The sequence below is a fragment of the Nicotiana tabacum genome, chromosome 7, assembly GCF_000715075.1.
Source record: "Nicotiana tabacum cultivar K326 chromosome 7, ASM71507v2, whole genome shotgun sequence".
In the NCBI taxonomy this organism is placed as follows: Eukaryota; Viridiplantae; Streptophyta; class Magnoliopsida; order Solanales; family Solanaceae; genus Nicotiana; species Nicotiana tabacum.
This window is the reverse complement of record NC_134086.1, coordinates 74,202,699-74,217,537: the sequence shown is the minus strand read 5'-3', so window position 1 is coordinate 74,217,537 and position 14,839 is coordinate 74,202,699. Positions and strand designations below refer to the sequence as shown.

The following is a 14,839-nucleotide window of genomic DNA, read 5'->3' as shown; positions in this document are numbered from 1 at the left end:
AATCAAAGTGCTAAAAAATTGGTTCCATTTTGAAATTAGGGGTGTGTTTTATTTTCTTGGAAAATAAATAGTAATCTTATTCATTTTCTCGTGTTTGGTACGCAAATTAAGGAAAATAATTTCTCAAGAGTATTCATAAATAATTTAGATATAATAAACATGAAGCCATAAACTTTCAAACCAACAACCTTCCGGCCCCACAAATTTCATAAACTTTCGAACTGCTAAACTTTCAAAACCGCAGAATTTCGAACCCGTAAATTTTATAATTTCTAAACTCGTAAACTTCCAAACACATAAACATCCGAACTCATAATTTTGGAACTTGTAAAATTTTGAGCCTTTAAACCGATAAATAAAAAATTTTAAACCGAAAAATCTAACTACATTGTATGTTGGTGGCTTCAATACGATGCCAAGTCCGGATCCTTTTGGGTTCGAGACGTCGTCCGTAAAGAAGGTCCAGGTCCCCGAGGAGGTAGGGGTGTTCAAAACCGAACCGAAATCGAAAACCGAACCGAAATCGAAGCTTAATGGCTTATTGGTATCGGGTTAACGGTTTAACGGACGGGGAACAGATTGAATTTTTTTTATTAACGGCTTATCGGTTTGGGGGCGGATTATTCAATTTTCTTAACGGATAATCCGTTAACCCGTTAAGAATATATATATATATATATATATATATATATATATATAATTTATTTTTATTTATATATATTAAATATAAAAAAACTAAAACCCTTAAAAATGATTAACAAAAACAAAAAGGTCATCTGTTCTGTTCTGTCTCTAAACAAAGTAACAAAACCATCTGTTCCTAAAATCCTAATTCCAGAGAAACCCTAACGCCTAAACTAGCAGCCACCGCCCACCGGCCAACAGCCCTCGTCGTCGTCGACTTCCACCAGCCACCGGTCTCCCTCTCGTCGTCTCGTCTCTCCGTCTCGTCTCCACCTATTTAGGAACTCAATATTCCTGTAATAAGCAAACAAAGAAGGTAGAATTTCCGTCTCCCACTGAATCATTAGGCATTTTAGAAAAGTATATCTTCTCAGTTCATATAGGAGTATAGCCGCTAAGCATTGAGGTTCTACTTCTAAGCATTTTTAATCTCGGGATCTAGAAATTTTGGTTCTATTTTTAATTTATTTTTGGTTGTAATCCTCCTGTTCGGCAACATGCTGGAGATGGTAAAGCTAATTTCCTAATCTCGGGAATCAAATTGATTGTTGTAATAGTGAAGAAACTACTGCTCTATAGTTAATTTAAGTTTCATCTTTAAATTTCAAGCAACAACAACAACGACGACCCAGTATAATCCTACAAGTGGGGTCTGGGGAGGGTAATATGTACGCAGACCTTACCCCTACCCCGAAGGGTAGAGAGGCTGTTTCCAGGAGACCCTCGGCTCAAAAAGCAATAGGCATTTTTAAATTTCAAGCGGTTGCAATTTATTTCCTTCTAGGAGGATCCCCTAGGAGTTACCTGGCTTATTTCCTTCTCTTCTACAAGTATATAATATGATTGTTTTGTGTGTTTGTCTTTGGTTACTGATTGATGTCCAATTTACTTGTGATTTCGTCATGGAATTCCTTTGATTCTTTTCCTCTGCAATCAAATTTGATGCGCCATTGGTATGGATTATACATCAAATTTTCATTAGAAAAACTTTTTTTCCTGGTTTGCACGGATATATTTGATCCTGTGAGTTTGATTGGAGAAGAAAGTCATAACTCATACTAACTCTCAGTTACATTCTGTGCGACATACTTTCCTTCTCGTTCCTTTTCTTTTCTTGTTGCAGTGACTCATACATGGTTGAAAATATACAAAGTGATAAGGTGATGATGGGTGAAAGTGGGGCTTCTAATTCAAATGCAACAAGTCAAGCTCAAACAACGGAGACAAATATAACCAAAAAAAGGAGAAAAAGGTCTGTTGTGTGGGATCATTTTACATAAATTATTACTTTTGAAGGGAGTACAAAAGCAAAATGTGACTATTGCTTTATTGAGTATGTATTTAAGACCAAAGACGGTACGTCGACACTTCTTTCTCATATGCTTAAGTATCCTAAACGCCCTGATTTTGTTGATAAAAAAAATCAAATTTAGGCTTTCAATCTGCTCCGGGGTAGTCAGGGTGACGTAGCTGTTGTTACTTGGAAATTTGAACAAGAAGAATGTAGGAAGGCATTATGTCGTATGGTAATAGTTGATGAGCTTCCTTTTAGCTTTGTTGAGAAAGAAGGTTTTAGAGACTTTATGAAAGTGGTGCAACCTTATTTTCGGATCCCTTCCCGTAGTACTGTAACTAGGGATTGTTTTGATCTTTTTAATGAAGAAAAGCAAAAGTTGAAGAGGTTTTTTTTTTATAGAAACAAAACAAAGAGTATGTATTACCACTGATACCTGGACTTCTATACAAAGAATCAATTACATGTGTATCACTGCCCATTGGATTGATAGTGAATGGAATATGCATAAGAGAATAATTAATTTTTGTCCTATTGTTAGTCATAAAGGCGAAGATATGACAAACAGTATTGGTAGGTGCTTACGTGAGTGGGGGAGAAATAAGATCTTCACTGTCACAATTGATAATGCAAGCTCAAATGATGTGACAGTAAAAGAATTATCTAAGCAATTAACAAAAATAGGAACCAATTTGATGAATGGTACTCACCTTCACGTGAGATGTATGGCTCACATCATGAATCTTGTGGTCCAGGATGGTTTAAAAGAATCTTCAGTGTCTATTGAACGTGTTAGGCATGCAGTGAGATATGTTAGGCAGTCTCCTGCGAGGTTGAAGAGGTTTCAAGAATGTTTTGATGATGAACAACTCAATTGTAAAAAAACTTTATGCTTGGATGTTCCAACTAGGTGGAATTCCACCTACTTGATGTTTCGCAGGGCTGTTGAATTTGAAAGTGCATTTTCACATTATGCTTCTAGTGAAATTGGATTGAGACATTATCTTGAGCATTCTTATATTGATGTTGGAATTCCTACAGGTGAACTTTTGAGTAGTGATTGGGAGAATGTAAAAAGAATTACAAAGTTTCTTGAAATCTTCTATCTTCTTACTTTGAAGATATCTGGATCACGTTATGTTACATCGAATATTTATTTTCTTGAAATTTGCGCAGTTGCTGTCTATTTGAAGCAATTGATAGCAAATAAAGATGTAGTTTTAAGTGAAATGACAAAGAATATGAAAGAAAAGTTTGATAAGTATTGGGGTGATCCAGGAAAATGAACAAGATAATTTTTATCTCATGTATTTTGGATCCACGTTACAAGATCGAATCAGTTGGCTTTGCACTTGTAAAGATGTTTGGTGTAGATCCGGGGGCAACTATACAAGCAGAAGTGACGAAGTACGTGACTTCATTTTTTAGTGAGTATGTAAAGTCCAACTCAAAAGGTGTTGTGCTTGATTCATCTTCAGATTGTTCTTCATTGGACACTTCGACTTCCGGGCTTTCTGGCAGTCAAGCAAGCACCCAAAATATAGGACTTTTAGAATTGCTCATGCAAGATATAAAAAAATATAAAAGTGGGAGTGGAGGTGTTGATACTAGAACAGAGTTAGATAGATGTTTAGGTGAAGAAACTGAGGATGACACTAATGAATTTGATGTTCTTCTTTGGTGGAAATTGAACTCAGCTAGATTTCCTATTCTTGCGGAGATGGCTCGTGATGTATTAGTTGTTCAGGTTTCAAGTGTGGCATCTGAATGTGCGTTTAGTACGGGAGGACGTCTTCTTGATCCATTTAGGAGTTCATTAACTCCTAAATTGGTGCAAGCTCTAGTGTGTCTTCAAGATTGGCTTCGAAATGAAAAATTAAAACAACCCATTAGTGTTGAGGAAGATCTTGATAAAATCGAGCAGCTTGAACAAGGTAATAATATTGTTACTATATTTGTTGTATATAAGTGTTGTTGATATGCTTATATTTATCGCACGACTCATTATTTTAATTTTTTTTTCCAGATTTAGCCAACAATGGAAAAGACCATTCCGTAATTGACGTGTAGTATTAATATATTTGGTAAGATTATTCATCAGCAATTCTTTTTCTGAAACTCCTCATTTCTGTGCTTTACATTTCCATTAGTCAGCTGTGCTGGTTTTGGTCAGAAAGATTTGTTGCAAACAGCACAAAAAGTCTAATTCGGAAGAACCATTTTGGTTATCTAACTGAAATGCAATATCTGATTAAAGCTTCTTCACTTCTGTGATTTGCATTTTCTATTAGTCAGCTGGGCATGTACTTGGTAGACTAATTTCTAGAATGTCAATTCCAGAGGTTATAAATGAACACTTGTTGTTTGTGCCTGACACACTCTTGCATCTTAATGGTTTTTGTGATGTAGGAGGACCTTTTGGAGTTGTAAGACGAGAAGCTTACTTCAACTATGAGAGAACAGCAACAACGGGCACTTGAGTTTTGGGAGTTGCATTAATGTTTAGCATTCTGCAGTACCCCTCAAAATAAAGCGTTTTGCTCGGGTATTTTGTAGTAGTATTAAGTACTTTTTCGGCACAGAATGAAAGTGGTTTTTATTAAATGGTTGGGCGCAAAGTTTTGTTTCTGTAAGTGGTCTTGAATGTTGAACTATTGGATTGGTTACGAAGTTTGTCTCTGTAGTGTTTTCTCAGTTTTATCCAACACTGTTTACTATTAATACTTTGTATTGTTGTGGACTTGTTTATTCATTAATGCAGCTATTTAACAGGATCAACTATTAATACTTACTTACTGCTTTGATATGCAGTAACTAGTGGGGCTTATAGCAAAACTTGGCTAAGCTGAACTTGACTAACTCTGGCTAATCAAATTGAATGCATCATATTGCCTCTGAAATGTTTTTTTTATGGCAATTCATTATTTCTAAGACGAGGAGAATGAGAGATATTTAGTGAATATGTATGTTAGGCCGATAAACCGCCCGATAAGAGCTAAATCGATACATATCCGCCCGATATCTTATCGGGTAACTAACGGATTAATACATTTAAAAGCCGATAACCGTTAAGAGTAAAAAGTCGCCCAATCCGCCCGATAAGCAGCCCTAGGGGTGGGTGGTGGGTGGTGCAGAAAAACGAAAAAACAGAAATTTGAAATTGTAAAAAAAGTTGAGGTAAAAAAAATAAATTTTTTTTTGGGGGGAAGGGGGAGGGGGAGTAGGGTGGGTGGCAACGGAAAAATTAAAATTTGAATTTTTTTTTTTGGAGAAGGGGTGGAGTGGGTTGGTAAGGGTGGGGAATGCTGAGAAGGAGTTTTGGAAAATATTTTCCCTCCTCTTGATAAGGAACACATTTTCCTTCAATTGGAGGAAAATGAGTTCATAAGAAAAATATTTTTCAAAACATTTAAGCCAACCAAACATGAGAAAATTGAAAAACATTCATACCAAACACACCCTAGGTATCCTAAATAAAAGAAACTAACCGCCGCATAAACGTCATTGCCAATATTTAAAAAAAAATAAAAGAGTCGTTCTATCTTTTCATGAGCCGTTGTTAAGGGAGGTATCGCAAAAATAGCCTTTTTAATTTCGGCATTCGAAACATTTCTTGTTAGTCTCCTATTCATAGAGTCATTTATAGAAATTAACACATATAATATTACAAAAATCCGACGGTCTAGTAGATTAAAATAAAAATTTCAATCATCCTTACGATGCTCAACTGACTGGATACCCATCTGCCATCATTTGCTTAAAAATCCTTAATTAAATTTCTCCTTCTTCTCTGAATTGTAGTTATACGGAAAAAAAATATATTTATCACTCTCTTTCAACCATAAAGCTCGAGATTTCTATTTTCAGAAAATCTCTCTTCAATTTTTTCGGAGCAATCTATTAAGATCGAGACCATTAGAACTTCTCCTAACCTCCTCAATCCTATTTGTTTTCGTATCTAAATTTATTTCCTAGAATTTCCATTACCCGCTCTTAACCAAGCCACCAAAGAATGTTTACAATTTTTTATTGAAAGTAAAACCTGAATTTCTAAAAGTCATTAACGTCATGATGCCAAGCTCTTTGAATACTACCAGCTATTTCTTCTTTGTCATAATATCATCTTTTATCAGAGTAAAACCTTTTTTCTCTTATACGCTAACTTCAGTAGAAATAATAAGAGCAACACGATCCGAGGATTCAGTTTCAGCATGAATAATATTAGCAGTATCAAATTTAACTCTCCAAATAGGAGATCCTAAAGCCTTACCCAATCATTATTAAATAACACCCCAATTTTCCTACAACACCACCAAGTTCAATACTTATTTTTCTTTATATCCTAAATCGATAATTTCTAAATTAAAAGCATTAAAAGACCAAGGTTCTCTAATCCTATTCATTTTTTTCGAATCATCAATGATATCATTAAAATTACCAGTAATGATCCAAGAGGAACCTCATTTTATCGAAATAGTTGCAAGTTCATTAGACTGTCTTTTCCGTAGCTCTTCCAGTACTTAAATAAAGAAAAATACACCAAAATTTAGAATTATTATATTGATCATAAATTAAAGCTTCAATAAAGTAATTAAATGAAGAAAAATAATGAACCAGGATATCATCTGACCAGAGCAAGCACAATTCAACTGAAAGTCCAATAGGATCAACAACTTAAAAGCTACGCATTCCCATTTATTAAGTAGTCTCTTAATCCTTTCAACTCTATTTTGTGTTTCACATAAGAACACAAACTCGGAAAGTAGAGCTGCATTGTTTCCTACAAAATGGCATGATAATTCTACACCATTATCTTTGTTGTGAAGGGGGAAGCCATTTAGGATTGATTTTCCTCACCATGTTTTTTTTTTTTTTTTTTTTTTTTTACTTTCATATCATTAACGAAAATAATAATTTCATTTATTTTATCCTCCACAGTCTCCTTTATCACATTAATATCCATAAGCAAATTTTCATTGACATCCATTAAACTCCTTATATTAACTTGATCGACATAATCATTCTTTCTAGCCAATCATTTTCACTATTTTTCTTTATTTTTTATTCATGTTTTTTCTAAGCTTCATATTAACAACGAGACTGTTTAACACTACTAGAGATTCGGTAAAAAGCGACCACATATAGCGACCTACGTTGGTCGCTTATCTCAATATACCGACCAAAGCGCGTCTAAACAGGTTTGGTAGTTATATTGGTGGTCTCTTTACCTTAGCGATCAAAGTTGGTCGCTTAGCTAAAATGACCAAATGTTCACTGTAAATTAAATACCGACCAACTTTGGTCGGTACAATATTTTAATAATATAAATTTAGCGACCAACGTTGGTCTGTACATTTAAATTACGATATTTTCTAAATTATTATATATCAAAAATTAGCGACCAACGTTGGTCTGTAAATTAAAATATATATTATTTTAAAAAATATATATTTAACAACCTGGGAACTTTGGTCGCTTATTTTTTTTTATTTTTTTATATATATATAAGCGACCAACCTTGGTCGCTAATTTTCAGGATATTTTTTTTTTTAATAAAATCTGGGTTCATTAGCGACCAACCTTGGTCGCCAATTTTCAATTTTTTAAATTTTTTTTAGACATAAGCGACCAACCTTGGTCACTAATTTTCAGATTTTTTTAATAGCTAAGCGACCAACTTTGGTTGCTTTTCTGGGTAATAATTTTGGCATAAAATGCCTGTTTTGGTAGCTACACCACATGCCAGCATACCAAAATCCCTAAATAACAATATAATTCAATTCATAAAATATAATTTCAATACCAAAATCTCCACAACAACACAATTCAAAAAATATATTAAAACCAACAAATTAAAGTTCAATAGAACTAACAAATTAAACTAACAAAACTAAGTTAACGCTTATTATACCTAGTTGCGGTTCTATTGGTCTAGTTCAAAGTATATAAAAGTCAAGGAGTATTTCGTACAACATCATTATCATCACCGTCTGGTGAACTTTCATCAACAAGACGGTATACAGAAGGGTCTACTTGTTGAGGAAGGGAAGAACGATCAGGGGGAGGACGGGAGGAACGAGCACGAGGAGTATGGAACAAATGCTCTTATTCAAGTCGAGCCTCTGGCGATGACTCACTAGACCGGGGAATCGGAAAACCTCCAGAAGATAGGGGAGATTTGAGCTGCTCTTGCATGCCCTGGTACTGAGCTTGCATGCCAATGTACTGAGCATCTCTAAGCTTTTCTCTTTCCTTGGCCGCTTCTAGCTCGGATGTGAGCTTTGTCACAGTCTCCCACATAGCGGAGTGGCTCTCCCCATCAAGTTGCTCACCTTGCGAGGAAGTCCCTATTCCTTGCATTCCACAATTATAGCGATGAAATTTCTTAGTAGGAAGCCCGTATACCTTCCCCCATTTTGGACCGCCAGCAGCCTCCATCCACATTCATTCAGCATCCTCATCCGAAGGTTGGATTGGCTCGCCCGACTCATTAGGTGGCTGATTACGTATGAATTCCTCCACGTCAGCTGTGAAGCGACCCTATAAGAAAAATTACATTGAATTATTATTTCTAAATTTATATAAAAGTAAATCAAAATACTTAATGAAAAGTGAAAAATTACATGTATAGTCGAGGCTCGGCCCTCGACCCACCTTTCTTGATCCGTCTCTTTCTTTTTCTTTACAATAAATGTCTCCTTGAATAGCTCATCTTGGTTTATTGGACGCCCCAACTTCTTTTCCTGAAAACTCATAAATTTTAGTTAATAAATAGAATAGATATACTTTGAAAATTAAAATAAATTAAGCAATTACGTACCAATCTTCTTTTTATTGTCCCTAGGCTGATCGCACCTCCAGTGTGCAAGGAGCCTCCCTTCTCAGATGCGCGAGCTTTCTTTCCTTTTTCGCTCTTCTCTAAGAACTTTGCGGTAAGCCATTGCCTTTGCAAATCATCCCATAAATTCTGAAGCAACCGTTCAGGCTTTTGGTTCAACTTTCTAGCTTTCGAGAAACTATGCGACAACCGCTTGCGAGCTTTGTGATGAAAATTTGCAGCCACTTGCGCGCTATAGCGGTGTTCCCATACACACTTGCTCTGTATTTCAAAAGTTAAATATTATATGGAAATATCATAAATATAAATAATTATACTGCTTAAAAGAATATTTATACCTTAAATTGATTGAAAATTCGCTCCTTCAGCGAGAATAGGAATTCACTCCAAGTCATATAAGGGCCATCATAAAGCTTTCTGGTGGCTTTGGTGATTATCCTCGTAGTAATATTACTCGAGATGAACCTGTAATTTAACAAAAAAACACATTAATATCTTAGTACAAACTGTACAAAACAATAAACGTAAAAATAACAAATAACTCTTACCCATCACCCTCAGGGACTATGGTGATCCTGCTATATTGATCATAATGCACCTCCTCGTCATCATCAGCATCACCGTCTGAAATATGTATATCAGAGGCATGTGTGGAAGGTGTAGGGGGGTCAGAGCCACTATCTCGCAGGCGAAGGCCTGAAATAGATGGAGTCGCTGATGAAGATGGCTGCGATCCCTGTGACTGTGACATAGCTTGATGGACCGCAAGTGACTATGACCCGAGTGGCTGTGACATGGATGGATGTGACATGGATTGATGCGATCCATGCGATGCAAATGGCTGCGATCCACGTGGTCGTGAGGCAGCTAGACTGTATGCCGGACGTATAGTCCTATGGCCATGTGATGAAAGATCTGGTGTCTACACGAAGGTGTAGGGCTCGTGATGCTGTGGCAGCTCAGAATAGCCCTGGGGTGGAGGATAAGACATAGCCATAAGCATCTCTGAAGAGGGTGGAAAAGATGGAGTATTATCTTCTACCCTCCTCTTTGACTTCCTAGCCTTTTGTCGACCCCAAGAACTAATAGAGTCATTGTTACCTCAACCCTTGCCTGTCATCTGCATAATATAATATATATTTAGATTGAAACATATAAGAAACTAGCTATAAAACGAGAGTTATTAAAGAAACCAACTTTTTAAAGCTCATCGACGTATTGTTCCTGTCCGAGAATTCTTCTTCCTCACTAGTTTGAGCTTCATCAGTTGATTCTTCTTCCTCATTTTCTATAATTGTTACTTCATTTATATCAACTTCTTCCAATATGTGTTCAGGATTAGGGGTGTCAATGGATATTTGAAAATTGACTAAACCGACCGAACTGTACCGCACCGAACCAATTTTTAGGTTTCTTTTAAAGAAATCGTAGGTTTTTATATAAATCTATAATCATGCCGATAATTAGGGTAGGTTTTTTATTTTATAAAAATAAACTGAAAAAATACCGAACCGTACCGAATAAATTTTACATGTGGAAAATATATTTATATAGTAAGTTTAAAACTAATAAAGCATTAAATTTTTTATTGGGCCTTGGAATTATGAAAACTGTTACAAGCCAATAAGTAATTATACTCAAAATACTAATTCCTAAAATCTAATTATGCTACTTATACTTAAACTAAGTTATTTCAAGTATCTTTATTAGCAAGGCACAAAGTATTCTAGCGATTATGAGTAGCAAACTACAATGTATTGAATATGTTTCCTTTCATATAATTTAGATTTATCTTTTTGAATATTTAATATAGACTTTATTCTTGTATCCCAGATTGGTTAATATTTTTCCACTTGTGTGATTTATATGTTCTTTGCTTTTACTTGGTTTCTTTTACGTTGTTGTCGAATAGTTGTGTATCTATACTCTAGCCATCTTTCATGTTTTTTGATTCATCACCCTTTAAACAATAAAAATGTCTAGAGAGTTTGTTAAGTCCTATAAAAGAACGTATGTTATTGCATTCTATTTTTACTGGTGAATTTTACATGACATTTAGAAAAATACTCAAAATTAACCGAACCGTAGCGATAGCAAAGTGAAACTGACATGATTAGGATGGTTTCGAAAACTCTAATTTTGGTTATAGATAATAGAATAACCGAAAAATTGGAATGGTAAAATTTTTATAAAATAACCGGCCGAACCGATCCATTGACACTCCTATTCAGGATGTTCCAAATCATTTTCTAAAAGTTCGTCCACTATTTGATGAACACTAGAGATATCGTTTTGATATGCAACATCTAACACATTTTCGACTTTCACCCTACCTACAAGCTTAGTTTTTATTACAACCCACCAATCGGACTTATTCCGCCGCAATGGATAAGGAGCATAATACACTTGCCTAACATTATGTGCAATTATGAAAGGATCATAGCGATCATACTCCCTCGTATGATTAACCTCAATTATGTTGTATTGATTGTGTACGTACCTCTTGTTGGATTTGGGTCAAACCACTTCCATCTAAAGAGAATAATTTTCTTAAATGGCTAACCTGTATATTATAGTTGTATTATTTCTTTGAGCACACCATAATAATCAGTATCTCTAACTTGGTTGCCATCACCACCTTGAACCCACATCCCACTGTTGTTGCTATTTTTGTTTTTAGAGCAATCCTCTGTATGAAACTTATAACTATTCACAACGTATTTAGACATTGTTGTGACCTGAAGCCCAGGTCCCCAAGATATATCTTTCAAAAATTGATTTACACTATTATTTGGATCATTTACCTACATATTGTTAAAAAAATTCATAAGTTAGCATAACTTCCAAACATTGTTTACCTACATAGTGTTAGAATATTATAAGGATAAACTTATAAATTGTTTGAACCACGTATCAAATCTCGTATATACAGCATCATGGCCAAATTGACCCACGAAGTGACTGTGACACGTCAAATATTTTTAGTAATTGCATTGAGATGTAGTCACAGTAAATTTTATATTTTGATAACTACTAATCAATACTTACTTGAGAAATGGTACAACTTCGGGACAATTTAGCAATACATGAAGTGTAGCTGACTTGTACTCCATATCACTCAAACTTCTCTTTCTAACATCCTTAGAACATCGGCCTGGTTGATTGAATATGGACATAGGCAGATATAATGGATCATTCACACATTCGACCGTGTGCCTATTGGTCCTATTCCTAGCATGGCACATTACTCTCAAAATAATAAGAACAAAAATGAGCAGTTTCTTTTGCAAGATAAGCTTTGCATATAGATCCTTTAATCCTATTCCTCTACTTAACAAATTGTTTGCATTTGCCAATTTTCCTACATAATTTTAGGTTAGCCAAGAACATTCAAATAAAACAGAAAATTACATCAAACTTATAATATTACCTCTCAAAGGGATACATCCATCTGCATTGAACATGCCCTCCAAATCGTGCCTCGTGTACAAGGTGGATTGGAAGGTGTTCCATCACATCAAAAAAACCACATGGAAATATCTTTTCCATCTTAGTAGAAGTTACGCGAATGTTCTGATCCATCCGAAGTAGGTTTTGTTCCCTTAATGTGGAAGAACACAAGTCTTTGAAAAACAAACTAATCTCTGTGATGAGTTTCCAGATTCTGTCAAGCAAACCACAAAATGCAATAGGCACTAAGGTCTCATGAAAATATGACAGACATGATTTTTCAAATGGCTCAACTTCCCTACCTCCATATCAACTTTTTTTCCAAGATTCAACGCATAACTCTCAGGCATCTTCAGTTTTGTTACCCTATCACAAATTTGCCGTCTTTCCTCCAAAGTGAATGTGTAAATTGCTTTGGGCTTGAATATCTTACCATTGTTTTCTGTCTGCAAGTATAATTCAGGCCGCCTGCAATATTCTTGTAAGTACATTCTAGCCTTCGGAGTTATCCTTTGTCTTACCTTTTAACATCCATCATTGTGTTGAACAAATTGTCAAAATAATTTTTCTCAATATGCATGACATCAAGGCTGTGACGGAGAATATTATCCTTCCAATAAGGCAACTCCCAAAATATACTCTGTTTCGTCCAATTATGAGTAACACCGCATCCGAGGAATCTATAAGGTGGAGCTTCAGTAACTTTACTGAAGTTCTGAACCCTCTCCCAAATTTACTCACCTGAAAGTATCGGTGGTGGAGAATCATTTTCTATTTTATTCTTTTTGAATGCATTTTTCATCCTTCTAAACTTATGATTAGGAGGAAAGAATTGACGATGACAATCAAACCATGATTGCTTTCGGCCATGTTTCAAAGTGAACGCTTTACTATTTTCTATGCAGTAAGGCCAAGCTAGCTTCCCAACAGTCATCCACCCAGAAAACATTCCATACGCATGAAAATAGTTAATTGTCCACATTAAATTAGCACGCAAATTGAAATTCTGCTTGGTTGATATGTCATATGTTTCAACACCATCGTACCACAATTGTTTTAGCTCATCAATCAAAGGTTGTAAATATACATCAATCAAACTTTTCGGATTACATGGACCAGGGATAATATAATTTAAGAATATATATGGACTAGTCATGCACAACTCGGGTGGTAGATTATAAGGTGTAAGAAAGACAGTACAACATGAATATGGTGTCGCAGATACAGAAAAAGGCTTGAAGCCATCCGAACACAGACCTAACCGAATGTTCCTTGGTTCACTAGCAAAATCTGGATGTGTCCTATCAAAGTGCTTCCAAGCTTCTCCATCTAAAGGATGACACATAACACCAGGTGGTCTTCTATTTTCAAAGTGCCATTTCATATGAGGAGCAGAACTCATCGACGCATATAACCTCTTTAACCTAGGTATAAGAGGTAAATAATGCATCGACTTGATAGCGACCATATTCCCCCTAGAAAGCCTCTTGAAACGAGGCTTTTCGCAAAATTTACAACTGTTTAAAGTTGCATCATCCTTATAATATAACATGCAACCATCTTCACAACAATCAATTCTCATTGACGAAAGTCCTAACTTAGAAACTAATCTCTTTGCCTTATAGAAATCACCAGGTAATTTGATATTAGGGTCAACTAGTTCACTCATAAGGTCAATGAAAGAGTTCATGGCTGCTTGAGAAATATTCCAATCAGATTTGATACTTAGTAATCTAACTGCAATAGACAGCTCAGAGTGCAGAGTTCCTTTACGTAGTGGATGACTAGCTTCCTCTAACTGTTCATAAAAATGTTTCGCATCATCATTAGGAGTTTGTTCAATATTTTCATTGGGCTCACCCCCTAAGTGCATTCCAAAAGCATCCGCAACCATATCATGAATTCCAGAATCACGATTTGTATTCTCCACCAACCTACTACTTTCACCCACAACCATGTTATGAAATATCCTATGGCTACCATCGATCTCTCCATGATTAGTCCACACAAAGTAATTCGCTATAAACCCCTTCCTATAAAGATGACGCTTGACTTTATCTGGTTTTCCAAACTTCATACAGTCGCACCTAACACAAGGACACCTAATTACTCCTTCATTTCAGTATGGTGGAAGTGACATTGCATGTCTAATAAAGTCATCAACCCCTTCTACAAAATCCTCCCGCAATCCCCAGCGATTAGGATAATTCCTTGTCACGACCCAAAAATCCCTCCAAAGATGTCGTGATGGCACCTAGTCTCTAAACTAGGTAAGCCTAACATTTATTGTAATAATATGGGTATTTACAAACTTCAAATCAAATTACTCTGAACAAAATACAATTCCTAAAACCGGTAGTACAAGTCATAAGCCTTTCTAGGAGTAGTTATACAATATAAATACATCACTGATCCGAAACAAGGGAACATATGGAAATAAGCTAAATTGAAGGTGACTCCAAGGACTGCGAACGCTGCAGCAGGTTTACCTTGAGTGTTCACCGCAACGAACAACTACTATCGATCAAATACCTGGGTCTGTACACAAAAATGTACAGAAGTATAGTATCAGC

General features: G+C 35.6%; 1 protein-coding gene across 4 annotated transcripts; it reads left to right on the top strand.

The window, feature by feature from the left end:
* The first annotated feature begins 772 nt into the window (after positions 1–772).
* On the top strand, positions 773–4,753 carry LOC142182712 (zinc finger BED domain-containing protein RICESLEEPER 2-like). Of its 4 annotated transcripts, XM_075257288.1 has the most exons (5): positions 773–1,000; positions 1,808–1,936; positions 3,680–3,912; positions 4,005–4,062; positions 4,388–4,753. In XM_075257288.1, the coding sequence occupies exons 2-4, from the start codon at positions 1,818–1,820 to the stop codon at positions 4,046–4,048; spliced, it is 396 nt and encodes a 131-aa protein (XP_075113389.1). In that variant the 5' UTR covers positions 773–1,000; positions 1,808–1,817; the 3' UTR covers positions 4,049–4,062; positions 4,388–4,753. The 4 variants fall into 4 exon arrangements, 3 of the variants coding, with proteins under 3 accessions (XP_075113389.1, XP_075113388.1, XP_075113387.1); XR_012711685.1 differs by having other exon boundaries at positions 778–1,936; positions 3,676–3,912; XM_075257287.1 differs by having other exon boundaries at positions 778–1,936.
* Positions 4,754–14,839: the final 10,086 nt, after the last annotated feature.

Coding starts and splice junctions, on each gene's coding strand:
- LOC142182712 (XM_075257286.1), top strand. CDS start 3,261: ATGAACAAGATAATTTTTATCTCATGTATTTTGGATCCACGTTACAAG. Junction 3,913..4,004: donor AATCGAGCAGCTTGAACAAG/GTAATAATATTG, acceptor TTTTTTTTCCAG/ATTTAGCCAACAATGGAAAA.